Genomic DNA, 27823 nt, shown 5'->3' on the forward strand with positions numbered 1-27823 from the left:
GAGTAACGACAAGATTTTTACCGTTGTCAGCGTCGAACTGCTTTGCTTTATCTTGGCCAGGTCGCAATTGTAAATGAGAACGTGTTCTCAATTTGCCTACCTGGTTAAATAAAGGTGAAATAAATAAAATAAAAATATGTTGATCACAGATACCCTAAAAAGAATGGTAGGGGCGTGATCAGAAAACCAGTCAGTATCTGGTGTGACCACCATTTACCTCAGTGCGACATCTTCAGAGTTGATCAGGCTGTTGATTGTGGCCTGTGGAATGTTGTCCCCCTCTTCAATGACTGTGCAAACTTGCTGGATATTGGCGGTAACTGGATCTCGTCACGGTATCTCTGTGCATTCAAATTGCCACCGAGCAAATGTAATTGTGCTTGTTGTACGTAACTTATGCCTGCCCATACCATAGCGCCACCATGGACCTCTGTGTTCACAACTTTGATATTAGCAAACTGCTTTCCCACACAACATGTGTCTGCCATCTGCCCAGTTGATACCGGGATTCATCTGTGAAGAGCACACTTCTCCAGCAAGGCCGAACTGCAGTCAGGTCAAGACCCTGGTGAGGGCAACAAGTGTAGCACGCATATGAGCTTCCCCGAAAAGTTCTGACAGTTTGTACAGAAATTCTTTGGTTGTCAGGGTGGCTGTTCTCAGAAGATTCAGCAGGCGAAGACAACGGATGTGGAAGTCCTGGGCTGGCGTGGTCACACATGGTCTGCGTTTGTGAGGCCGGTTGGACATACAGCCAAATTCTCTAAAATGACTTGAGGCGGCTTATGGTAGAGAATGTAATATTAAATTCTGGCAACAGCTCTGGTGGACAATTGGCAGTAAGCATGCCAATTGCACTGTCCCAAAACTTGTGATAAAACTGCACATTTAAGAACGGCCTTTTATTGTCCCCAGCACAAGGTGCTGTTTAATCAGCTTCTTGATTTGCCACACTTGTCAGGTGGATGGTTTATCTTGGCAAATGAGAAATGCTCACTAACAGTGTTACATTTGTGCACAAAACTTGAGAGAAATAAGCTTTCTGTGATCTTTTATTTCAGCTCATGAAACATAAGACCAACACTACAAGTTGCGTTGAACCCCCCCAAAAAATTATTGTGTAGCAAGTGATGGCGTACTTCACAAAAAAAATAGGAGGGCGAGGACAAATTGGTCAGTTAGTTAACGTTAGTTAGTTTTTAAAAAAATATTGGGGGGGGGCTAACTAGTTACTGTAGCTAATTTGATAATCTCATGCCAGTGCAAGCGCGCACATTTGTGGCTAACGTTAGCAGAATCAATTGATTAGCTAGTTAGTGGTGATTAGCCAGTTAGATAACCATTAAGCTAGATGCTACTAGGCAGTTGGAGACATAATGTAACGTTACACGTAGCCAAACCTTAACGAGCAGGAAGGTAAGTTAAATAGTTTAGTTAGCCAACTAGCTAACAAAAGAATAAATTAATGAAAATTTACCCCTGGCCTGGTTTCTCCGTAGCAGCGGCCTCGGTCGACATCTTCGCAGTTTATTCTGTTTCCGCTGATTTGTTGCTGAATGAATTTGCGGTCAGTAGACTACTTCAAAAAGTTATTAAAATATTGTCTAAGTTTGGCAGTGGACCTTCACTTGAGCAGTATTGAATAAATATAGGATTTAATGTAATGCCTTTGGAGAGGCTGGCCGGCTGCAAGCTAGTGAAATGGCGGATGAATTCTTCTTTGGGTTTTATGGCTAACTACACTCAAAATATTGTTGTCGCCACCAACTGGCCGGAGAAATGCATCCGTTTGGGAGAGGCTAAAGACGGATTAGCTGAAGAACTTCATGAAAACGATTCCCACGCAAATGACAACACGGAGAAAAACACATCTTTCAAAAATACATTAAAAAAAATACATAAACCAAATAAAAACCAAATATCAACAGGGTCAGTTCCGGGACTAGTTTCACTGTCCCGTCACTGACAGCGCGCCACTTTTAAGTCATAATATAAGTCTGAAAGAAATACATCGCTAAAAAGTATTTCCATGTGCTTACACAACTTGTATTATTGTCTTTTTACATAAATTATAAAAGCTATTAGATTTTTAAACAGCTAGCTAAAAGGCCAGCTAACGTTAACCTTAGCATACAACACTGTTTGCCAGAGCGAATAAAGATCACTTCCTGTCTACAAGATGATAAAGCAATACACGTAACTGATTCAAATAAAATTGTTTAGAATTATGCGGGAAGAAACACAGAAAATACTAGATGATTGATTATCGGATAATTTACCTCGCTTTTTCACTGTCAAATAGCTAGCTACGTCCAAATAAGCAGTTGTGTTTGTTTGTACTACAGCACAAACTCCGAGTGGATGGAGTTATGGGGTTAAGAAGGCGTGGCGTTGATCGAGTTCGATGTACCATGAATAAGCATGGTTGCACCGAGGTAAAGATGGTTTTGTATTCACACATTCGGACATTCAACAGACATTCGCCAAATGCCATTTAAAAATGTAAAAATCAATAACTAATTCACCGTTTGCCACAGAATCATCAAACTATGTATGATTTATTCTATAAATGTCTAGCATACTTTTACAACCTTTGTTTCGAGGAAAAATTATAGTTTTGATTTAATAGAAATACATAAAATCTATAAAATGCCATTTAAAGCGGTCAAAATCAATAACTAATTCACTGTTTGTCACAGAAACATCAAACAAGATATGATTTATTCTATAAATGTCTAGCATACTTTTACAACCTTTGTTTTGAGTAGAAATTCCAGTTTTGACTTGATATAAATACATAACATCTATAAAATGTAATTTAAAGCTATATAAATCAATAACGTTTTCACTGATTATGACAGTATCATCAATCTAGGTACGATTTATTCTATAAATGTCTAGTATACTTTTGCAAACTTTGCTTCGAGTAGAAATTCCAGTATCGATTTGATAGAAATACATAACATCTCAAATATTGCATTTAAAGATGAAGAAATCTAATTCAGTGACTGTCTCAGAAAAAAGTGAAAATATGCATTTATTTGCAATAACTTTAAAGAAATGTTCATTTCAAGTGCAATTTGTTCTATATGAAGTTAGACAATGTTTACATAAAGTTGTACAATGTTTACAAACTTAAATTGTATGCCAAATCAATGTTAGCATTTTTAGTGCAACAGCTCCACATTTTAAAGTAGTTATAAGGCACAACAGTCATTTATTAATAGGTCTCTAATTTAACAGCAAAGAGGCCCCTTCCAATCATTTTCTATTTTGGCTTTGTTGAAGTTCTTCTTTGTTATCCCCAGACAAGCTGAATGGTACCATCTCTGGCACACAGAGCATTCTATCTGCAGTATTAAAAACATAAAAAAGGTATCACACATCAATGTTGAAATATCAAACATTACAATAATGCCAGTCTTTGAAATCCAAATCAGTTTAATCGTCACTTGTGCCAGATACAACGTGTGTACCTATTACAGTGAATTGCTGTCATAGTATGTATCTTAGTATCTAGTATCTCTCATAGTAGACTAGTACAATTGAGTCATGATAATAGAACATTAGAGCAATAACTAGGGTTGCAAAGGGCCTGAATTTTTTCCAGGAATTTTCCATGGAAAGTTAAGCCCAGGAGTTTTGTGAATTTTGCTTAAATTCATCAAAAAATTTAGCTTATAACAGTGAACCTTTTTTGTGGGATACACATAAGGCAATTCTAGGTCTTGTGGCATATTTTGGTTAAACTATCCCCAATTCAATGGAATTGCAACCCTCTGCATGCACAGTGCATTCTTCTATCATATGTGCAGTGCACTCTTCCATCACATCTACAGCTGATTCTCAAGAACTTTCACACTAATGAGATGCTATTGAGCCCACACTACTACACTGTCTAAGCCAAGGACTACATGCTTTCTGATAAGTTTTGATTACAATACTAGGTGGGGTGAATATATTTTATATGACATACATTATTTTTTTATTAACTAGTAAATAGTAGCCTACAGCAAAGTGTGTTTAAATAATTTCTAACTTGTTAACAATTTCTGCTGGTTAGTTTTTGCTACCATGTGGGGTTTAGCTTTGTCACAATTGCCTGGAGTGGTGGGTGCAGAGTCAATTGCAGAGAGCAGAGGATACTGGGGAAAACTGTCTTTATTTGGATTCCCAAACGAACGACCAAAACCATAGGCGAAAAATAGACCGAAAAATTGTCCGACCCAACACAGGGCACAAACGGACAGGAACACACCCTGACTAACAGAAAACAATCCCGCACAAACATAGGCGGGCCTAACAGGCTAAAATAGACATGAATCAAGAAACAAAATAAGAGACAGGTGCAACCAATAAGACCAAACAAACCGAAAAGGAAAAAGGGATCGCTGGCGGCTAGTGGACCGGGCGACAACGAACGCCGAGCGCCGCCCGAACAGGCAGGGGAGCCACCTTCGGTGGGAGTCGTGACAAGCTTGCTTGAGCCTGCTAACTGAGGAGTGTGAATTCACCTGTTTCCATACATGTTTCATTTTAAAACATTTATCTTACAAAGGAGTTGTTTAATCTAACTGCTTAACTATTTATCTGTACATGGAATTCTATTCGTTGTTTTTGTTACTCATTTTTTTCTAATCTTTACAGGAAAATGCCACGGGCACTATCTGATGTGTGGAGACATTTCACTGCAGCTAATGTAGAAGGAAAAGCTGTGTACATTTGCAAATACTGTGCCAAATCATTTGTGAAGAATGCAACAAAGATGCAGAATATTCTGGCCAAGTGCATAAAGTCCACTCAGCGATCACATCAAGCAACCTCTGACAAAAGTCCCTCTACTTCTATTCGAGGTGAAAATGATGAATCAGACACCTTATTGATAGCAACAGCTCATGGTCCTCCTGGAATCAGACGTTTTTTTGACTCAATGGAGGAACATAGACAGAGAAATGCTGATGAATGTCTTGCTCGAGCTGTGTATGCAACTAGTTCACCTCTGCTCACAGACAATGTGTATTAGAAAAGATTTCGGAATGTTCTTCGCCCAGCATACACTCCTCCAACCAGACATGCTTTATCTACTAATTTTCTGGATGCAGAGTTCAACAGAGTTCAAGTGAAGGTCAAACAAATCATAGAGAAAGCAGACTGTATTGCAATCATCTCTGATGGGTGGTCGAATGTTCGTGGGCAAGGAATAATTAACTACATCATCTCCACCCCTCAACCAGTATTCTACAAGCGCACTAACACCGGGGACAACAGATACACCGGTCTCTACATTGCAGATGAGCTGAAGGCAGTCATGAATGACCTTGGACCACAGAAGGTATTTGCACTGGTGACAGACAATGCTGCGAACATGAAGGCTGCTTGGTCTAACATGGAGGAGTCCTACCCTCACATCACACCCATTGGCTGTGCTGCTCATGCATTGAATCTGCTCCTCAAGGACATCATGGCACTGAAAACAATGGACACACTCTACAAGAGAGCCAAGGAAATGGTTAGGTATGTGAAGGGTCATCAAGTTATAGCAGCAATCTACCTCACCAAGCAAAGTGAGAAGAATAAGAGCACCACATTGAAGCTGCCCAGCAACAGCCACTGGGGTGGTGTTGTCATCATGTGTGACAGTCTCCTGGAGGGGAAGGAGTCTCTCCAAGAAATGGCCATATCACAGTCTGCGGACATGGACAGCCCCATCAAGAGGATCTTCCTGGATGATGTATTTTGGGAGAGAGTGGTAAGCAACCTGAAACTCCTGAAACCTATAGCAGTAGCCATTGCACAGATTGAGGGAGACAATGCCATCCTGATGTTCAGACTCCGTTCTGCCCTGCCTACTTCACTGTTGCTCCAAGCAGAGGAAATTGCCGTTCTAAAATACATTGAAAAGTGTGAAGACTTCTGCCTGAAGCCCATACACGCCGCAGCGTACATGTTGGACCCCAAGTATGCTGGCAAGAGCATCCTGTCTGGTGCAGACATCAACAAGGCCTATGGTATCATCACTACCGTGTCTCTCCACTTTGGCCTGGATGAGCGCAAGGTTCTTGGCAGTCTGGCGAAGTACACTTCCAAGCAAGGGCTTTGGGATGGAGATGCAATATGGCAGTCGTGCCAACATATCTCATCAGCCACCTGGTGGAAGGGACTTTGTGGATCTGAGGCTCTTTCCGCTGTTGCCTCCATCCTCCTCTAAATCCCACCAACATCAGCCGCCTCAGAGCGCAACTGGTCCTTGTTTGGGAACACACACACCAAAGCATGCAACAGGCTGACCAATACAAGAGTTGAACAATTGGGGGCCATCCAGGCAAATTTGAGGCTTTTTGAGCCTGACAACAAGCCATCCTCAACAAGGTAGAAAAGTGACAGTAAAGATGAGGCCCCAGAGTCTGATGTTCAAGAGGTAGACATTGAGGAGGTCCAGTGAGGAGACATGGAAGCCTTAGAGGAAGACAACCAAAGCTTTGGTTTCTAGACTATCCTTTATGTTGAAAACGTTTTTGGGAGATGCGATGGATCATTGGGGATCATTCAATATCCCCTTTCCCTTCATGTTCTGTGAAATCATCCCATGTGAAGAGTCAATTCATTTAATTAAAGTTCAATTAGTAACTAAATAGTTTATTTTTTCTATTGYAAGGATTTAGTCATTTGCAATTTGTCTACTTATGATAAGGTAAAATATGTATGTTTCTGCCTTCATATGATATGGTAAATATATTCAATGCAAAAAACATCTACATAAACATCTACATATGAATGGTATTAATATTAAATAGCATATACTGTATTTCCGTTAATTCCCATATATTCCCGTTAATTCCCATGGAAAATTTCCACCTCTGAATATTCCCCAAAATGTGCAATCCAAGCAATAACACAAGGATAACCCTAATAAAAAAGTTTAAAGACATAATGTCATACTTCTAAATGGCTTGAAGGATGAAACTACATGACGTTTCATAGCCTACTGTTATATTACACAAAGACAAACCTAGTTAGTCACATGATCATCAGTTTTCTCTGGATGATGCAAAGCACACATTGATTGGTGTTGCTTCGCARTGAAGACTGGAAAAAAAGAGGACCACATTTGTATGCATTGTTGACACATTTAAAGACGCTTTCTGGAACCCATAGTTCTAAAGGTTGTGCTTCAACGACAAAATCTGTCCCTCACAGTTGCATACTACATTGTTCTCTCTGTGCTTTGCCCCCTTCCCACACCCTGTAGCAAAGGGTACCCCAAAGATCGTCTTTCTGCTTTACACGACCCATTGGAGCCAAAAGTTTACCTCGAAAACACCTAGTCAACCTTGTTGTAAGCTACTGTATGTCTGAGAATTTCCCTCCTTTTTTCTGTAATTCCTGTTAGCCCCCACCATGTGGGATTTAGAAATATATATATAACATGAATTACAATAATTATAGTAGGTACATCAAACGTATAACAGACAGACACTGCTCAAAAGGACTTGTTTGTGATATCTACACTCAGAATCAAAGTACATTAAACCTCCCAAAATGTATTTTCCAGTATCAGTATTTCCTTTTTCAGGCTTTTTTCCTGAGGTAATAGATTCAACTGTTCAACACTTACAGCCAAATGTTTAATACCCAGGGTATTCCCAGAATAGATTCTGGAAAGTCTATAGATTCAGTGGTCACTTTATTAGGTACAACCCCCTATGCATCTAGAACATCGTGCATTCAAAACAGTTGATGGAAGTGGGAAAYGAGATGGACTGTTCAAGTCCAGTTGGAGTTTATTGCAGTCAGTACAAGCTGAGTGTTGGAATTATTAAAAAAACAGTTTTGTAACTTTTCWGAGTTACAAAAGACCATCACAGACTGTGCTGTCATTTTGCACTTTCTATAGTTCAAACAAACAGTAACAGAATACCTGAATACTTCTCTGCATGCTTCAGTGTCTAGCAAGCCAAGACCACGGGACTTAGTGTATGTAGGAGCAATTTATTTTCGTAAATAGGGTGGTGAACCTAATAAAGTGACAACTGAGTCTAGATATCACAAACAAGTCCCTTTGAGCAGTGTCTGTCTGTTATACGTTTGATCAATGGGTATAATGGTAAATCTGAACCCCAAGGTCCTCATAGGCTCACTTGGATATATAGAGTTGGAAGTAAAGAAAAAAACATGAAACTAGGACATTTAAACACTGGCAGAATTCTTTCATCCACATCCATTCACATAACATATATTTTAAAGTATAAATACCCTTCTAAGACCACTGTCTTTCTGGATGTTTTTAAAGGTTTGCAAATAGTTCTTTCTGCAAGGAATATGAATTGAAAGGGATTTGGGTATAATGTGTGGTAGTTGCACACCTCCCTGCTGAATTATGAGGAGCTGATTTGGGCCAGTTTTCATGATCTTTTGTGAAAAAACAAATTTTCACATAGGATTTGTGCTCGCAGTTTAAGAGAGAGAGAGCAAATAGCATAGGGACAGCCTGGTTGAAGTCCTAGTTGTTAATGGTTAGTGCCAGTAGATTGCAGAGGGGTTCACATACAGTTCAGAGGCAAATCATAATGTATACATTTAGCCCAAAGACCAAACATGTACCGTCTACTTCTTATATTAGTGATTTTTTAAATATATCCACCCTCTGGTATCGTTCAATACCCATGCTAATATATATACAGTATATATACAGTATGTTATGTTTCACTCTTAGTTTTTCTTTTTTTCTCTCTCATGCCATATTCCCATTGCTAACATTATAGTTTTGCTATTCCATTACTCCCGTTCCATTGCTAGTTTCTGTAGTCTGGTGGCCTGTTAGTAAATGAAAAGAAAGAAGAAAAAATATTTCCATTCTTCCCATCACGGACTGGTAGAGCTGGGACACCAGGTGGGTGCAATAATTATTAAGTACAACAGAAAAACAGCAGTACTCAGAACCTCCCTACACGTACCTCTCTAGCCACTGTCCTCTAAGTTCTTTTCTACGAGGGAAAAACTCTCGTTGTAATGAACGGGACTATGACGTAACTTTTACAAAATCGGTATCACTTCTAGCAATGACTGCTACCAGAGGGGAAGAGGCAAAGTGAGAGGGATAACCGGGCCCAAAATCTATCTTCTCCAGCAGGTGGCGTTTTTTTCACATACCAAGCGAGGAGTTTGTGTATGGCCAATGAGAGAATATCGAATTTGGTTAATCGGGATCGGTGTCCCAGCCACGGGACTTGTTGACCAAATTCGACACACTCCATACAAAAACTCCAAGCCAGCTAGCTTAATTCCTACCTTGCTTGCCATTGGCTATTAGCTAACTAGCTACCAGTCGTATTGAACACTAGCTAGCTACATCATATCAAACCTGTCGTCTGGTTTGCTTGCTTCGCTAGCTAGCTTTCAATATGACCTGGCCAGCTAAAATCCCTACTAGCTCACGTTAGCTATCTAGCTTGTTTCAACTCTGATTTGCTAGCTAATGTTAGGCAGCTAGCATTTGAGGGCGGACTGTTATCATAAAAGTTTATTGTGTAGTGCAAAAATGAATGAAGGATCCAGCTATGGTGGTAATTCGTGTTATGTCTGACTACTGCAGTACTGCTTGTCCATATGCTAGCTAACAGCAACAAGCCCAGAGCTAGCTAAATGTGTCAGCATCCAGCAGTGCTCAGCTTGGTGGTTGCATAGTAACGGCCTCACCAGTCCGAATTCTAATCGACCTGGCACCAGTTGTGAAACTTGACTGTGCTGGCCTGGGTTTCCGTCGACCCAGCTTGAATTTGAGAATTCCATTTGAGTCAGCTCGAATTTGGACCCAATTTTAAGTGCCAGTGGAAACGGGGCTTCATGCATTTTCACAGGTTAAAGTAAGGTGGTAGCGCACGGTATGTCCTAGTTACAGTCTTGTCTCGGGAGAGGTGAAGGTCGAGAGCCGTGTGTCCTCCAAAACACAACCCTACCAAGCCACACTGCTTCTTGACACAATGCCCGCTTAACCCAGAAGCCAGCCGCACCAATGTGTCGGAAGAAACACCTGGTGATCGTGTCAGCGTGTACTGCGCCCAGCTGGAGTTGCTAGTGTGCGATGGGACAAACCCTCCCCTAACCTAGACGGCACTCGGCCAATTGTGCTCCCGGTTGCGGGCGGCTGCAACAGAGCCTGGACTTGAACCCAGAATCTCTAGTGGCGCAGCTAACACTGCAATGCAGTGCCTTAGACCACTGCGCCACTCGGTAGGCTTGCCTCCATCATTCTTAAATGGAAGTTTGGAATCACCCAGACTCTTCCTAGAGTTGGCCGCCCGGCCAAGTTGAGCAATCGGGGGCCTTGGTCAGGGAGGTGACCAAGAATCCAATGGTCAGTCTGACAGAGCTTCAGAGTTCCTCTGTGGAGATGGAACAACCTTCCAGAAGGTCAACCATCTCTACATCACTCCACCAATCTGGCCTTTATGGTAGAGTGGCCAGACGGAAGCCACTTCTCAGTAAAAGGCACATGACAGCCCGCTTGGAGTTTGCCAAAAGGCACCTCTCAGACTCTCAGACCATAAGAAAATATTCTCTGGTCTGATGAAACCAAGATTGAACTCTTTGGCCTGAATGCCAAGCTCCACGTCTTGGAGGAAACCAGGGACCATCCCTACGGTGAAGCATGGTGGTGGCAGCATCATGCTGTGGGGATGTTTTTCAGTGACGGGGACTGGGGAGACCAGTCAGYATCGAGGGAAAGATGAATGGAGCAATGTACAGAGAGATCCTTGATGAAAACCTGAATACTTATGTAAATGTGATATTTCAGTTTTTTATTTTTAATACATTTGCAAAAAATTCAAAAAAACAGTTTTTGCTTTGTCATTATAGGGTATTGTCTGTAGATTGATGAGGGGGGGGAAACTATTTAATACATTTTAGAATAAGGCTGCAATGTAACAAAATGTGGAAAAAGTCAAGGAGTCTGAACACTTTCCGAATGCACTGTATGCTTAGTTTAATACACTGAAAACAAACTTAAAGATAGCAAAAACAATCAATGTTGCTAAATCTCCTACTAGGCTATATACAATCTGATGCTGTCTGGAACGAAAGAGAATGACATGTTGCCGGCCTAGCATTTGATTGATTGATGCTAGCAAGCATTTGGCTTCCCTTGATAAAAAATGTACAAAATAATTAACCAATCAGCATTGAGCTGAGCTCAACTGTGGTTTGTCCTGGCGCAGCAAAACACCCCCCAAGGGAGGCCGGTTTGGATTTTGCTTCACACTAATCAAATCACATCCTAAGCTAAACGTCATTATTGTCAGACAAATGTGACTGTTTCTGGTCTACTTGTGTTGATGTCCTGCAGTAGCTAGCTTGCTAAATCAGCCCTTTCCTAAGCCATGGATGGAGATGTGGATTTGGACTTGTGGTTTGGACTGAATTCTCTGTACAGGCGAATGATTGTGAAATGATTTCTGATCTAACCATAAATTCCTATATTGTGCCACATGCCTGAGACGATTGAAGTCACGTGCACAAGTACAGTGAAATGTCTTTCTTGCTTGCTCTTTCCCAACAATGCAGTAATCAATATCAGTAGCAGTGGTGGAAAACGTACCCAATTGTCATAGTTGAGTAAAAGTACAGATACCTTAATAGAAAATGAGTAAAAGTAAAAGTCATCCAGTAAAATACTACTTGAGTAAAAGTCTAAAGTATTTGGTTTTAAATCTACCTAAGTATCAAAAGTAAATGTAATTGCTAAAATCTACCTAAGTATCAAAAATAAATGTAATTGCTAAAATCTACTTAAGTATCAAAAGTAAAAGTAGAAATCACATCAAATTCCTTAAATTAAGCAAACCAGACGGGACCATTTTCTTGTTTTTTTTAATTTACGGAGAGCCAGGGGAACACTCCAACACTCAGACATCACTTACAAAGGAAGCATTTGCGTTTCGTGAGTCCGTCACATTGGAGGCAGTAGGGATGACCAGGGATGGTCTCTTGATAAGTGTGTGAATTGGACAATTTTCCTGCCCTGCTAAGCATTCAAAATGTAAGAAGTACTTTTGGGTGTCAGGGAAAATGTATGTCATAAAAAGTAAATTATTTTCTTTAGGAATACAGTGAAGAAAAAGCAAAAGTTGTCAAAAATATAAATAGTAAAGTACAGATACCCCAAAAAACTACTTAAGTAGTACTTGAAAGTATTTTTACTTAATTACTTTACAACTGATCAGTAGTACTATAATAATAATAAATAAGTCAAGTAGAACGAAAACACACAAGAAATAGAAATAAGAAGAACACGAGAAAGTAAGTAAGCTATATACAGGGTCAGTTCCAGGGTTAGTTTCATTACCATATTTCCGATGTGCAGGGATGTTGGAGTGTTAGATATGTGTAGGAGTAAGGTGACTAGGCATCTGGATATACTGACTCATGTGTGTAGAGTCAGTATGAATGTGTGTGCGTGTTATGAAGTGGTGTCACGTTTTTCCCTTGTTTTTGTATTTATTTAGTATGGTCAGGGCGTGAGTTGGGTGGGTTGTCGATGTGTGATTTTGATGTTGGGATTTTGTGTGTTCGGCCTGGTATGATTCTCAATCAGAGGCAGCTGTCAATCGTTGTCCCTGATTGAGAATCATACTTAGGCAGCCGGGGTTTCACGTGTGTTTTGTGGGTGTTTGTTCTTGTGTCAGTGTTTCGCCACACGGGACTGTCACGGTAGTTATTTTGTGTTTTTGTATCGCATATTGTTTTGTTATATTAAATCACTATGGAAACTACCCACTCTGCGTATTGGTCCGATCCTTCTCGCCTCTCCTCGTCCGAGGAGGAGGAAGAAAATGACTATCGTTACAAGTGGACCTGTTTAACTGTACTTGTGGGGACCAGAAGTCCCCACAAGAATATTAAACATACAAATATTTGACTAACTGGGGACATTTTATTAGGCCCCACAAGGTCAAATGCTATTTCTAGTGGGTTTAGGGTTAAGGTTAGAATTAGTGTTAGGGTTCAAATTAAGTTCAGGGTTAGGAGCTAGGGTTAGTTTTATGGTTAGAAGCTTCTTTAAGGTTGCTGTCCCTATCATCGCAAAGCCTATCTCCAACCTTTTTAACCTGTCTCTCCTTTCTGGGGAGGTTCCCATTGCTTGGAAGGCAGCCACAGTTCGTCCTTTATTGAAAGGGGGAGATCAATCTGATCCTAACTGTTATAGGACTATTTCTATTTTGCCCTGTTTATCAAAAGTCTTTTGAAAAACTTGTCAATAATCAACTGACTGGCTTTCTTTATGTCTAGTATTCTCTCTGATATGCAATCTGGTTTCCGCTCAGATTATGGATGTGTCACTGCAACCTTAAAGGTCATCAATGATGTCACTGTTGCCCTTGATGCTAAGCAATATTGTGCTGCTATTTTTATTGACCTGGCCAAAGCTTTTGATACGGTAGACCATTCCATTCTTGTGGGTCGCCTAAGGAGTATTGGTGTCTCTGAGGGGTCTTTGGCCTGGTTTGCTAACTACCTCTCTCAAAGAGTGCAGTGTATAAAGTCAGAAAATCTGCTGTCTCAGCCACTGCCTGTCACCAAGGGAGTACCCCAAGGCTCAATCCTAGGCCCCACGCTCTTCTCAATTTACATCAACAACATAGCTCAGGCTCAGTAGGAAGCTCTCTCATCCATTTATATGCAGATGATAGTCTTATGCTCAGCTGGCCCCTCTCCGGATTTTGTGTTAAATGCTCTACAACAAAGCTTTCTTAGTGTCCAACAAGCTTTCTCTACCCTTAACCTTGTTCTGAACACCTCCAAAACAAAGGTCATGTGGTTTGGTAAGAAGAATGCCCCTCTTCCCACAGGTGTTATTACTACCTCTGAGTGTTTAGCGCTTGAGGTAGTCACCWCATACGAGTACTTGGGAGTATGGCTATARGGTGCACGGTCCTTTTCTCAGCACATATCAAAGATGCAGGCTAAAGTTAAATCTAGACTTGGTTTCCTCTATTGTAATCGCTCCTCTTTCACCCCAGCTGCCAAATTAACCCTGATTCAGATGACCATCCTACCCATGCTAGATTACGGAGATATAATTTATAGATCGGCAGGTCAGGGTGCTCTCGAGCGGCTAGATGTTCTTTACCATTTGGCCATCAGATTTGCCACCAATGCTCCTTATAGGACAGACCACTGCACTCTACACTCCTCTGTAAACTGGTTATCTCTGAATACACGTCGCAAGACCCAGTGGTTGATGCTTATTTATAAAACCCTCTTAGGCCTCACTCCCCTCTATCTGAGATATCTACTGCAGCCCTCATTCTCCACATACAACGCCCGTTCTGCCAGTCACATTCTATTAAAGGTCCCCAAAGCGCACACATCCCTGGGTCCTCTTTTCAGTTTTCTGCAGCTAGCGACTGGAATGAGCTGCAACAAACACTCAAACTGGACAGTTTTATCTCAATCTCTTCATTCAAAGACTCAATCATGGACACTCTTACTGACAGTTGTGGCTGCTTTGTATGATGTATTGTTGTCTCTACCTTCTTGACCTTTGTGCTGTTGTCTTTGCCCAATAATGTTTGTACCATGTTTTTGTTATACAACCATGTTGTGTTGCTACCATGCTGTGTTGTCATGTGTTGCTGACTTGTTATGTTGTTGTCTTAGGTCTCTCTTTATGTATTGTTGTGTCTCTCTTGTTGTGATGTGTGTTTTGTCCTATATTTATATTGTTTTTATTTTTTTAAATCCCAGGCCCCAGTCCCCGCAGGAGGCCGTTTGCCTTTTGGTAGGCCGTCATTGTAAATAAGAATTTGTTCTTAACTGACTTGCCTAGTTAYATAAAAAAAATATAAACAAAATAGGGTTAAGGGGAATAGTGTGTCCCCACAAGGTTAGTTATACAAGAGTGTGTGTGTGTGTGTGAGTGAGTGCATAGAGTGAGTGTGTGAGTGTGCATAGAAGGGTCAATGCAGATAGTCATTGTAGCCATTTTGTTAACTATTTAGCAGTCTTATGGCTTTGGGATAGAAGTTGTTCAGACGGCTGTTGGGTGTCAGACGTGATGCTCCGGTACAGCTTGCCGTTCCGGAGCAGAGAGAACAGTCGATGGCTTGAGTGGCTGAAATCTTTAACAGTTTTCTGGGCCTTTCTTTCACAGTGCCTGATATAGAGGTCCTGGATGGCAGGGAGCTCGGCCCCCAGTGATGTACTAGGCTGTCCGCACCACCCTCTGTAGCGCCATGCGATCGAGACCGGTGCAGTTGCCATAACAAGTATTGATGCAGCCAGTCAAGATGCTCTCAATGGTGCAGCTGTAGAACTTCTTGAGGATTTGAGTAGACCCTTGATAAAGTATAATTTGACAGGGGTGGTCATCAGATGAAAAAAGAAGCCAGCATTCTTTAACCACCCACTGTAGATATTATCACGGATATAGCCTAGCTATGTAGGCCTATTACTACTGTAATGGAATGCCATGATTATTGTAGTACAATTTACATTGGCGCCAGTGAACTCCTCCCCTTCTGCAGAGCCAGGAAGATCCCCTCTTTCTGCGGTCGGTTGGAGACTGTGACAGCCAAGGCATTGTCTCGCGCATTGGGTTACAGGAAAAAAAGGGACGTAGCAAACACTACAACCAACAGCTGAAACGCTAGACCAGGAATATATCGCAATTAAATTGGAATCAGACGATTTTAAAGACATGGGTAACCGAGATGATGAATACGATTTCTTGTTCAAAGGTAAACTAACTGTCATCCATTTCTACCCATCTAGCTGTAGCTAGCTGCTTTTTGTGGTAGCTACAACAAATAGAATTTGTCTGATTTTGTCAATTACGTAGGTACCGTTAGAGGAAGCTCCCACAATGTATTTTATTATAACAGATTGTTTTAGAATGTCCAGATAGATTTAGCAAGCCTCCATCTGATCTGGTGGCTTGCTAATTCTTAGTTTGTCGCATTGTGTTGACAAATGCACAGCTCTAACTTGTCTAACGACAGAGGTTTTCTCTGGTCTCGTTCCTTCATAACACCATCATCATACTCAAAGGTGCTGGCCAGCAACATGCAGATTTCTAAAAATACAAATGATAGCTAGGATTCTTTTCACAAGTGTGCCAAAGGTCAAACCTGAAATGGGTGATTCATTAAGTCATTGTAATTTTTTATTTGTTGTATATGTAACTTATTGGTAATACCCATAAAGAATATGCCTAATAGAAATACTGTTATATTTGTTCATAAACTGTTTGCTTACATTATAATGTGACTGACAGTATGCGATGTAGCTGAACATGACCATCCCTGATAATAGACTGGCCATTTAATTGTATCAGATAAGAATGGGATAATGAGCAGGAAGGAAGTCCCTGGCACAAGAAACCACATTTGTCAAAATCTTACAGATACCAATTTATTACCCTACTGATGAGTTACTGTTAGATGTTTCAATCCCACAGAAGCACACCACACCTGTTACCAATCTAGTGTAGTATACAGCAATATTCAAAATGATACATTCCAAATGACACTTAAAACACGATAATAGAAAATGTGATAAAAGGGACAGAGTGAGAACAGAGGATTTCCAACTGATTCAGAGGGTGAATCACTGGAGAAGACAGGAAAGGAAGAGAGGCCCTCTGAAAGTGTCAACTCAGGTTTCCCAGTAGGAACAGGTTCTCAGCTTCCTGCAGCATGACTTCAGAAGGACAAAGTTCACAACGTTTTCCTCCACTAAAGAGACAGAGCAGCACTTTATACTCATTTAACCACTTTATTTCTGTTAAGAATGCTTTTCTGTTGTTTTCGTCATKTTGGCAAGGCCTGGCAAACAGCAGTATTCAATCAATGAACATATTGTTTTCCAAAGCATTCAAAGAAGTCAGACATGCACAGATCCATTTGATTATGACCATTTTCCTAAGTAATCCACTTGGCATACTTGTAATTGGTTTACTGTATATGATCTGTTATGTGGTCTAACATTTTCCACTGTACTGAACATACAGCAGCAGCCTGTCATTGCAGTGCTAAATGTGTGTTTTGTTGCCAGTGGTGCTGATCGGAGACTCTGGTGTGGGGAAGAGTAACCTGCTGTCCCGTTTCACACGGAATGAGTTCAACCTGGAGAGCAAAAGCACCATCGGTGTGGAATTCGCCACCCGCAGCATCCAGGTGGATGGCAAGATGATAAAGGCCCAGATCTGGGATACAGCTGGACAGGAGCGCTACAGAGCCATCACCTCAGCGTGAGTGGAGGAGGGAGCTCACTGCTCAATAATGTTAAGGATGCTCGTCTTGCTGTAACCTGCCCTTTTATGGAACTAGCATATTTTGATAGTACTGAAACCATTGTTTGAAATCTTTCTCTATCTTAGTCTCACAACCTATGACCTCCTATCCTCCCTGCTCTGTCCCAATCAGGTACTACCGGGGGGCGGTGGGGGCTCTCCTAGTGTACGACATTGCCAAGCATCTAACCTATGAAAACGTGGAGCGCTGGCTGAAGGAGCTGAGGGATCATGCTGATAACAACATCGTCATCATGCTGGTGGGCAACAAGAGTGACCTGCGCCACCTCAGGGCAGTGCCCACAGACGAGGCTCGCGCCTTCGCAGGTAAACAACAAAAACACTGGAGTAGATGATAGCTCACTCCAGGGACAAAGAAGACACCCCTGTTTGTCTCAACTCAATCTTTTCTCTCTTTCTCCCTCAGAAAAGAATACGCTATCATTTATTGAGACCTCAGCTTTGGACTCCACTAATGTAGAAGAGGCGTTCAAGAACATCCTCGCAGGTAAGAAGAGGGAGCCACGACACACCTCACATTACTGGAAACAAACTAGTCTATAATGTATGTATTATTGGCACATTGTATTTTCAGTTACTGTCTCTTCTTTTTCCTCCAGAAATCTACCGAATCGTATCACAGAAGCAGATAGCTGACAGATCAGCACATGACGAGTCTCCAGGCAACAATGTAGTGGACATCAGTGTCCCCCCCACCACCGATGGGCAGAAAAACAAACTACCGTGCTGCCAAAGCCTGTGACCCTCAGCACTCCTCTGACCCCCTTTCCCCAACCCCCCTTCACTTCCACCATCACACTGTCTTATCCTGTACCGCCCATTCTGTCTTTGTTACCATATGTGGCGACGCCCTACTCTCCCCTCCCTCCCTGTATACAAAACTTACTTTTTATTACTTGTGAACTCACATATGCTCTTCTGTCATGAAGTGAAACGTAAAAAAGCCTTCCTGTCACTTGTTCAGTTATTCATGGATTCAACATTGAGGTTCCTGCAGTGTAGCAACAGGACAGTTGTCTGTGAAATGGGATGAGCTGGATTTGAAGTGCTGTAGTGTTTTGGACTCTGAGATTTGAACAATGACCACTAGATGGTGCTGTGTATATAGCCTCTCACAGTTTCTCTTGAATAAGGCAGTATAATTACATTGGTATATGCATTTCGTTAGTTATCATGCCAGAAATGACCTTCATTGTGTATTTATTCAAATGTATTTGTCTCACCTTTTCATTGTTTTATTTTCAATAAGCACTGTAAGACTTTACAATAAACTCAATGACAAAGTAATACGTAAGTCATTCATTTCACATATGCAACCCTTATCAGTGTGCTGTACAGTACTGGAATTCAAAATGCTCAACTTTAGATGTATGTGGGTAGACTATGTGAGCTGTCTTGTCCTGTATGTCTGTCTGTCCTTATGGAGGCTTGCTGTTGTAGAGGCGGGGGTCTACAGGAGGTTGTTTACATTTCCTCCAGGCCCAGTCCTGTTCCTCTGATCTAGGACAGCGCCACACCCCATTAGAGCTAGCCTAGTGGTGTCAAGTATGATGCTACAGCAGCATATTGCTGACCTCTGTGTAAGCCAGTAGTGGAAAACAGAATTGAATTATCGAATGACATGACCCTCTCATCTTTGGCGGTCTATTTTAGGAGGATGGATTAGAAAAGAGCCTTGGATGGAGATGAGTTTTATATACCAAACAAAAATATAAACACAACGTGCAACAATTTCAATAATTTTACTATGTTACAGTTCATATAAGGAAATCAGTCAATTGAAATAAATTAATTAGGCCCTAATCTATGGTTTTCACATGACTGGGCATGAGAGCAGCCATGGATGGGACTGGGAGGGCATAGGCCCAAGCCAAGCCAAGCCAAGCCAATCAGAATGAGTTTTTCCACACAAAAGGAATTCATTACATACAGAAATACTCCCGTTTCATCAGCTGTCCGGGGTGGCTGGTCTCAGACGATCCCGCAGGTGAAGAAGCCGGATGTGGATATCCTTGGCTGAACTTGGTCTGCGGTTGTAAGGCCGGTTGGACATACTGCCAAATTCTCTAAAATGACGTTGAGGCGGCTTATGGTAGAGAAATTAACATTCAATTCTGACAACAGGTCTGGTGGACATTCCTGCAGTCAGCATGCCAATTGCACACTCCCTCAAAACTTGAGACATCTGTGTTGTGTGACAAAACAGCACATTTTAGAGTGGCCTTTTATTGTTCCCAGCACAAGTTGCACCTGTGTAATGATTATACTGTTTAATCAGCTTCTTGATATGCCACACCTGTCAGGTGGATCAATTATCTTGGCAAAGGAGAAATGCTTTTTGTGCATATGGAACATTTCAGGGATTTTCTATTTCAGTTCATGAAACATGGGACCAACACTTTACATTTCTGTTCAGTATAAGTTGAGAATGTAACCAGTAAGTCAACATACTTTAACACATGACATGGGACATTTTGTTGATATGTTTACCCTCTTGTTGAACTGAGAGTGACTGGAAACCAGAGCACTGGATATCAAACAAATTCTACATTTTCCATGTGAACAAAAAGTGCAAAACCCCTATCAAGAGTAATGTGACCTAGGATAGTACACACAATATTTGCATGAACTTTGGAAAAGTTCAACCAACATTTTGCAAACAATTCCATTTTGGACTGAATGTGTTAACTGATGCAGATAACCGTAAAGTCTGAAATAACATCAAATAAGAGGCCTGTGTAGTACATGCAAGTGTCCACATCATTAAGAAGACAAAGGAGTCATTGATGTTTATCCATTCTGTAGCTTCATTTTTAAATTTGCTTTGCACACTTTTCTTGGCTGATTGCAAGCACCAACATATCTTGGTGAAGACATCTTTCTTTATACATTGCACAACATTAACATGTTTTGAAATACTATAGTGTAAGATTGATACAAATCCTGTGCTTAATGAATAATTGAAACAAATTACAAATGATACACATGAATATATTAAAAACTGTGGTAAAATGAACACGAGATTAAAACATTAACAAAAACAAGTCTACAAAGCTGATATGTTGCTCCTTTTACATACGAGCATGACAATGCCCTGGACCCTTGGTTTCATCTTCAAATCAAAAACGAAATCAGAGGAGCAATATCCGAACCAGAAACTGGGAAAATTGTACAATATCAGTAACACTTTTAAATCCCTTTCAAAGTCTGTATTGGGAGATGATATAAACAACCACACTGTATTCATTTCCATTATAGTTTTGTGAAAGTGCCGTTTGATATACTGGTATAAAAACACAAGAATCAATGCTTCTTTGGAGAGAAGGAACTGTTTGAGTTAGCGTTTATAACACTGGAGTTGAATGTCTCTGAGCATATTGTAGGCAACTCAAGACTCGCATAGAAAAATCCAACATCCTATCATGACCTTCTCAGCCTGCACGAGTGAGCGAACTGCTACGATCCTTCATATGCACTTACTTCTACATTATACTTCTGCTTTCATTACGTATTGTTAAGGTTATAGGTAAGAATTGCACTGTGAAGTGATCGAATTGCACACTTGCTGTAACTACACCCGACATTGCAAAGTCTCCATAGCTCCCAACACGTCAGCTGGAGGCGAACTCACCAATCAGAGACAGCATGTGACACGGGCAGTGGCCCATCGCTGACGACGCAGATAAGAACTCTCTCCACCCTGAAAAATCCTCAACACGGTTCCACCCCACCACACACCCACAGGAAAATAACCTCATACTAAACTCTAGTATTACTATTGCACAACGTTATCAACCCTTTAACACCAGATGAGGATTCCTTCAGTGACAATCGCCACTTTACAACAACAAAAACATTTCTATCTATTTTCAAAATGGGTCTCCCAACAGGACACTACACTGAACTGAACTGGGCTGACTAGTGTCCGTCTATGCTGAGGATGACTACCTACTTTGTTTACTGTAGATCACAATTTTCCCCCCAAGTTTAATCTGATTTCAGAATGCCACTCCCACAACCAGGGTTCTTACAGCTGCATAAATAAACCTTTCCAGTGCATAGCTGTTCCACCGCAAAGCCCTTCAGGGGATCAACCCTCAGGTACCGGAAGAGTTGAACCTGCCCCTACAGATGAGCAATAGATAGGAGCATGATTGCTATGAAGGGGTTAAAACAAATTCGACTATCATAGAAAAAATCAAAAAGAGTGACCTAGGCCTAGGTTTTTGGCTTCTGTGCACCATAACGTGAGCTTCCCCTACTGAGGAGGATATTTGCATTAATCCTCCTCTCTTTAGGCCTGTTAACAGCTTTTAAGATTCAGGGTCAATACTTGTATGGTCAACCAAGGACGCTATGATTAACAATACATATACAAATATGTCAAAATGAAGCTTCGCTAAGACAGAGGAACGTCCGAAAGGACCATACAGTGTACAGGGAAGAAATCAAATGCACAAAACCCACACAAAGACCTATGCTGTTTTTGCACATCTCTCTCATCCAGAGGTTACCTCATATGTCTTAAAGTTGTGGTAGATGGATAACAACAAAACCCATAACAGTCTAGAACCAGACACTGGGTTCTACTGTCAAGGTACAGTCAGTAGGTACGTCTGAGTGTAGGCGTCAGAGTCTGGTCGACTGCATATCGGAGGGAATACAACTTCTACAAAACCTGAAGTAACATCAACCAACCAATCTACGCTCTTTCTGGATGTCATTACTAGCTATTGTTACGTGACRACACAAAAAGAAAACACACCAATACAAAAAAAAACACAAATTAAAAGCTTTTCATTGGAATCTCATCATAGGAGAGCAATGTACTATTGATTTCCTGTAAGTCTGATCTTGACCATGCGATAGTGGAAAGGTAAGCCTTACTTTCCTTCAACCACAAAAAGTTTGAACTTCATGTTTGTGGGATACACATTTCCATAAAGGTTTTTCTTCATCAGTGGCATCTAGAGATCAGCTCACTCTATTTGAACAGTTTTTTTCTATTAAGTGCTGATAGTATGAGACCTCTATACTCCCAGGGAGGAAACCTTGAGCAACATACACACTAGCAACACTAAATCAATGGAAGCTCAACCAACCGATCTTTCAATCACCCAAAGTAAAAAAAAACAACAACAATACCCCCCTCCCCCCCAACGAAATAAAAAAAATAAACAGTGCATCGCATGCATGCAAAACTGTGCGTGTTGGGGGCAGTCTCCTCACATACTGCGAGAGCACCTGCGTCCACAGTGTTTTATTGCACAATCTCCATCTTCATGAACAACATTCCTGCTCACACCAAGGGGAAAACAGATGGGAGTTAAATTGAAGGGAGTCAACTGAATTGCGTATAAAAATGGCATGAGCATATATAATCCCCCAGTGGAATAGCCTGTGGCTGGTGAACCGGAGTCAAAACTTCTCACTTCTGCACTCAGTGGTTAGGGAATCAACTGCTGGATGAATCGCCTTAGATCAGCATCAACGATCCATGCCTCACTTTTATAGACGGTTGAGGAGAACTGAAAATAAAGAGAGTAAATGTTCACTTCAACGCTAGCGTTCAGTTTTAAAGCTTCGACAGCCATCTCCACTGAGCATCAGTCCAATCCTTCGCCGTCTTCTTGCAGGGCCCAGTGGAGTACCATCCAATCAACTTCCCATTTCCAAACCTTCACAAAACACTATACTGCACGGTACTCAATGGCCTCTAACATACTGCTTTCTTTACCTGATCAATATAAAAAACGCCAGTAAAGGCTATAACACGACTAAATAAAAAAGAAAGGTATAAAATGAAGTGCTGATGATGATACACGTAGGTAAAAAAGGATTTAAACAGAAAAATTTWAAAAATCTGCATCCACAAATGCTTGGGCTCTGGTTGGAGACTTGTTTTTTTTGCCACAAACCTCCAGCACACGAAGAAGAACCCCAACATCAATTTTCCCACCTTTGACCTCATACTATGGTCTCGTCAGCTGTCTTTTTCAGCAGCTTCGTGGAGAGCAGGGAATGCTGGCTAGAATGCCCACCCTTCGCGTCTGGAAGGAGCAGGCGTACTTTCTGGTTGGTTCGTCTCCACTCAGAGTAGAGCTGACAGTGGTAGCGGAATGATACCTGCAGGGGAGAAGGGGGTTGAGGAGGGGAGAAGGGGGTTGAGGAGGAGAGAATTTTGATGCTCCTCCAAAGCTAAAAACAAACAAACTGGCACGCTAAAGGTTTGAGAACTGCTGCCCAAGCACATTCATGAGTTGAAACACAAAACAACTGGTAAATACAAAACAGACTCGATCAAAGTCCATTTCTGTCTTTTAAAGCAAAGTCTTTTTAGAAGCAACAGGCATGACAAAAGACTCATAAAAACAAATCATTACGCATCTAATTTAAGTGGGACTGTCTTGGACGGTCTTGTTGTCCCACTAAGTATTTAAAGTGTGATTAGTCAAAGACAGGCTACTAGCTTCCCAACCATGATATAGCATGCTGAGACGCTGATCTAAGGTCAATTCTAGCCGGTCCTAGATGTGGGCCTACTTACCAGAGTCCAGAGGACATAAATGGTGAAGAGGGCGATGGTGAGGGCGATGAGGCCCACGGCCTCCAGTCTGCTGTTGAAGTGCAGGTGGTCTTGAGCTCCCCTCAGACACAGCCAGCCAGAGATGGCTGCCAGGGGCGTGATGAACAGGAAGCACAGCATGTCACAGAACAACGTGCGCTTCTCGTTCCGAGGGCCCGGGTCCCGCATCCACTGTGAAGACAGAAGAGAGGGGAGAGAAGGAAGAAATAAAGTGTACTGAGCATGCACTACAGGACCAACATGGTCACTGGAGGACTCACGCTGCTTTTTCTTCTTCTTCTTCTTCTTCTTCTTCTTCTTCTTCTTCAGGGTTTGGTTTATTGAGATACCCATTAGTAGATGAATGGCTAAACTTCCTGAGTTCATACATCAGTCATTACACGAACACATGATGATACATTACAATAAATAACAAACAAAAAAATCCCTAATCCCTCCCTAACTAGATTTCCGTTGACATATTCAGGATTTAATACGCATGAGTAATACACAACTAAGTCAAACTAAGCCAACATTGCTTCATGTTGTTGACCCATGAGCAAGGCCCAAAATTCTATATCAACACAGAAGTATTGCAGCTACAAGCACAATGTTTCCATTGAGTAATCTATGTAAGCAGAAAGAGACAAAGAAGAGTGAATCATGCTCATGTGTTTTGACACAGCATAAGCAGAACCACACACACACCGCAGGCAGAGGAATGCTGACAAAGGCGAAAGCAAGCAGCAGCAGCAGTCACACACACACACACACACACACACACACACACACACACACACACACACACACAGAGGGGCAGGCATAGGAGTGCAGACAAGCTAAAGGCATTGACCTTTGTTACCTCTGTGAGGGACCTGGGCTTGCGCTCAATTGTGAACTCTGTGTGGCACAGCTCACAGTAACTGGTGTTGGAGGAGGAGAGCCACRTCTCCAGGCAGCTCTTGTGCACCGTGCCCAGAGTCCCTGTGCAGTCGCAGGGGGACAGGAGGCCCTCGCCGTTGGCCCCCTCGTGGCAGATCCGGCAGATTGGCCCATCGCTGGAGGAAACAGAAAGGTCCTGAACAGGATACTTAGACTGGGTTTATTTACTACAGCCTGCCGAATATTACTTGGGCTAACATAACATTTCAGTCTTAACAGCTAAGCAAATTCTCATAAATTCTGAGGCTAACTGTGAGACATCTTTCCGGACACATACTCCCAAACACTCTCACGAGTTCCAGATATGACTAGGATTACTACTATAACAGCCTGTTATAAAAGCCCTAAACATCTCATAAATGCTCAGCTCTGAAAGTGAGTTTTCAGCCACAGTACCTCTGTGTGCTCGCAGGTTTGATGACAGTGGAGAGCAGCCGTCCATCTTTGGCTGTGACCTGGGTGACATACTGTGATCTGCAGTTATCCGACTCCTCCACGCTTTTGGACAGGGCAGCGTTGCCAGTGCAGTCACACAGAGAGCCAGGGAGGTGGCAACACTCCCCCGTCGTCATGGTTACGCCGTCCAGGGGGTCAGGGGTCAAGGGAATGATGAGGAACAGACTCAGCTCAGAGCAGTTAGGCCCAACAGCTAGAGAGTGATGAGAAGGAGTTAGGACCTCAATCACTTCATACAATACACTTCTAGTACTAGTTACGTCACCGAGCTTATTATGAGAAAAATAGTGAGGTTTAAAATATAATATCATTTTCTTTGACCAACATTATTATTACACTGAGCTGTATGACAACATGAAAAAGGCTCTTAAAATGTTTTCACAACACTGAGAATTTGTATTGTAGTAAATATTAGGATATAAAATAATGATCTTCTTGTCTGAACTGTAGGCACATTTGCCCCAAAATCCAGAGTGCAGTTGAGCCAATTTGGCAAAACACAACACAGCTACTTCTAAAATTCTATCTCTGTATGAGCAGCAGGGCACAAGGGAGTGACGGCCTACCCCGGCCAAGCTGTCTCCTAGATATCCTCACCCAGATAATTGGCTACTCAGACACTGAATTCATATATCTGTCTGTATGGGATCTTACAGCATCTTACAGCTTCTAGGAAATATACTGACATGACCAAATTATAGCTTTTGAAAAATAACCATATAAATGAAAACCTTTGATCAAAGCCAAAGCATTCTTATTTGACCCTCAAAATACAATACAGACACCATTATCTATCCAGATATGTTTTTATTTAACTAGGTGAGTCAGTTAAGAACAAATTCTTATTTTACAATGACGGCCTAACCCTCCCCTAACCTGGACGACGCTGGGCCAATTGTGCGCCACCCTATGAGACTCCCGATCCTGATACAGCCCGAGATCGAACAAGGGTCTGTAGTGACGCCTCTAGCACAGAAATGCAGTGCCTTAGATCGCTGCGCCACTCCGGAGCCCTCAGATAGCAGAATATCAGGGGGTGGCTAGACATTCCCTGGTCTCTCCAAAATGACAGAGTATCATCAAGTCTACCAATCATTATGTGTTGTAACGTTAGATATCAGGAAAACATATAATCTTCATTTGATGGTGATTAATCAATGTGGTTACTACAAAACAAACATAGTTAGAACGCTAGCTAGCTACATCATACTTGAAGTGTCGAATCCCGACGAGAACACACACACACACTCAAATACAGACACAAAACCCCGACCGAAAMACACAGCTGGATAATTTGGTCAGCCAGCTGTGTTTAGCTCTAGCTAAAGTAGCTAGTGCAGTAAAGAATAGCAACCATACTGATTGCTACATGACAATGGATTATGGTTTAATTGTGTTCACAGTATCGTTCATTTATTAAGCTAATGCCTTCTGCTAGGAAAACGGTCTAGTGAGCCAGCTAACTTTATTTTAGRTAACTATAGTAGCTATTTGTTAGCCGCTAACTTAGCTACTGTAACGTTACTAGCTAGCCAGCCGACAGAGACTGTAGAAAAAAATACTCACCGCGTTCCTTTTTTCATTTTAACAGCTGATATGTGGGGTTGTCAATGTATAAAATAGTCCTCTATAGAAACCATCAATGTTGAAAATTGCTTTATTTCCTTTCAGATATCTAGCTAGCTATGCCAGTTCTCGTCTAGCTGTCAGACAACAGTAGCAGAGTTTCTAAACCCAGAGGCGCAACATCGCGAGACTACCGGGAACGCTTGCGAAACTGACCAAGCAGACACATGCTGGGGTTTGGGATTGGAGAAGTCAATGAGCTTGTTCGACATTGCAAGTGGCTGCTGACTGACTGATCTCCAAATCACTTTGCATCAAAAATAACTACTCATTAATGTTTGTAGATCCGCCAGTCAGTCACAATWTACCCACAATGCATCATGGATTTGATGCTCTCGAACAAGGACAATATGTCCATGTGATCTGGGATCAGTGAGAGAAGTGAAAATGTATTCCTTAGTTCATTTTCTAGAAATCTAAAGGCACAACCTAGATTCGAGCCAATTTCTTAAAAGTTGTTGAACATGTTATTATTCCAATCTCGTGAAAGTGACAAAGTTACACGTTTTCATTTTCGTCAAACACAACTTTATATTGAAGGAATGCCTTTGATTCGACGGCATGCACACGCGCAGTTCGGCGCGAGACAACGGTCAGACCCGATGACGTGTTTTTGCGCATGCGCTCAGCTAGCCAAAGTCGCCATGACATCGCCCTCAAGTGTGATCCGGGATTTCTATTGGAGAAGCAGTTTATGCCTCACTTCATTATTGGTCAGTGATCTTCATACTGTATGGTCTTTGACAGTAGCCTCCTCCACATACGGACGGCGTTTCCGATCAGCATAGCTAGTCATCTTTCTCGCCAACTGGATGTCCACGTTCTTTTTTTGTAAATTGGCTGGCATTCTGCGCCCGATTGATAGGATATAAACATTTTAAACATAGAAACCCGATAGAAATTCAATATTTCACCCATTTGAA

At 41.7% G+C, this 27823-nt stretch overlaps 3 protein-coding genes across 7 annotated transcripts in view; 1 reads left to right on the forward strand and 2 right to left on the reverse strand.

Moving 5' to 3' along the window:
* LOC111975893 (heterogeneous nuclear ribonucleoprotein M) overlaps window positions 1–1740 on the reverse strand; it is a 21169-nt gene extending 19429 nt beyond the window's left edge. The window contains exon 1 of the mRNA XM_024004570.2: window positions 1478–1740. Within this exon, the coding sequence (XP_023860338.1) occupies window positions 1478–1518 (41 nt within the window). The 5' untranslated portion in view covers window positions 1519–1740. The remainder of the gene's footprint in view (window positions 1–1477) is intronic.
* Window positions 1741–15519: 13779 nt separating this feature from the next.
* LOC111975899 (ras-related protein Rab-11B) lies at window positions 15520–18598 on the forward strand. Its single transcript, XM_024004580.3, has 5 exons — window positions 15520–15737; window positions 17053–17248; window positions 17424–17617; window positions 17718–17798; window positions 17911–18598. Exons 1-5 carry the CDS (start codon window positions 15698–15700, stop codon window positions 18051–18053), a joined length of 654 nt encoding a protein of 217 aa, XP_023860348.1. The 5' UTR covers window positions 15520–15697; the 3' UTR covers window positions 18054–18598.
* A 1500-nt stretch (window positions 18599–20098) lies between these two features.
* Window positions 20099–27466, reverse strand: LOC111975591 (E3 ubiquitin-protein ligase MARCHF2). 5 transcript variants are annotated; one of them, XM_024003985.2, is made up of 6 exons: window positions 26841–27466; window positions 25215–25467; window positions 24730–24934; window positions 23859–24068; window positions 23271–23437; window positions 20099–22839 (listed from the first exon to the last, which is right to left on the reverse strand). In XM_024003985.2, exons 2-5 carry the CDS (start codon window positions 25388–25390, stop codon window positions 23279–23281), a joined length of 750 nt encoding a protein of 249 aa, XP_023859753.1. In that variant the 5' UTR covers window positions 25391–25467; window positions 26841–27466; the 3' UTR covers window positions 20099–22839; window positions 23271–23278. The 5 variants fall into 5 exon arrangements, with proteins under 5 accessions (XP_023859753.1, XP_070303630.1, XP_023859752.1 ...); XM_070447529.1 differs by having other exon boundaries at window positions 24739–24934; window positions 26841–27464; XM_024003984.2 differs by having other exon boundaries at window positions 20099–23437.
* Window positions 27467–27823: the final 357 nt, after the last annotated feature.

Source organism: Salvelinus sp. IW2-2015, linkage group LG16 (assembly GCF_002910315.2).
Source record: "Salvelinus sp. IW2-2015 linkage group LG16, ASM291031v2, whole genome shotgun sequence".
Classification (NCBI taxonomy): Eukaryota; Metazoa; Chordata; class Actinopteri; order Salmoniformes; family Salmonidae; genus Salvelinus; species Salvelinus sp. IW2-2015.

What these genes read in the sequence shown, in the direction of transcription:
- LOC111975899 (XM_024004580.3), top strand. Translation starts at nt 15,698, where the DNA reads ATGGGTAACCGAGATGATGAATACGATTTCTTGTTCAAAG. An exon ending in TACAGAGCCATCACCTCAGC is followed by an intron (nt 17,249 to 17,423) that starts GTGAGTGGAGGA and finishes TGTCCCAATCAG; the next exon opens with GTACTACCGGGGGGCGGTGG. An exon ending in CGAGGCTCGCGCCTTCGCAG is followed by an intron (nt 17,618 to 17,717) that starts GTAAACAACAAA and finishes TTTCTCCCTCAG; the next exon opens with AAAAGAATACGCTATCATTT.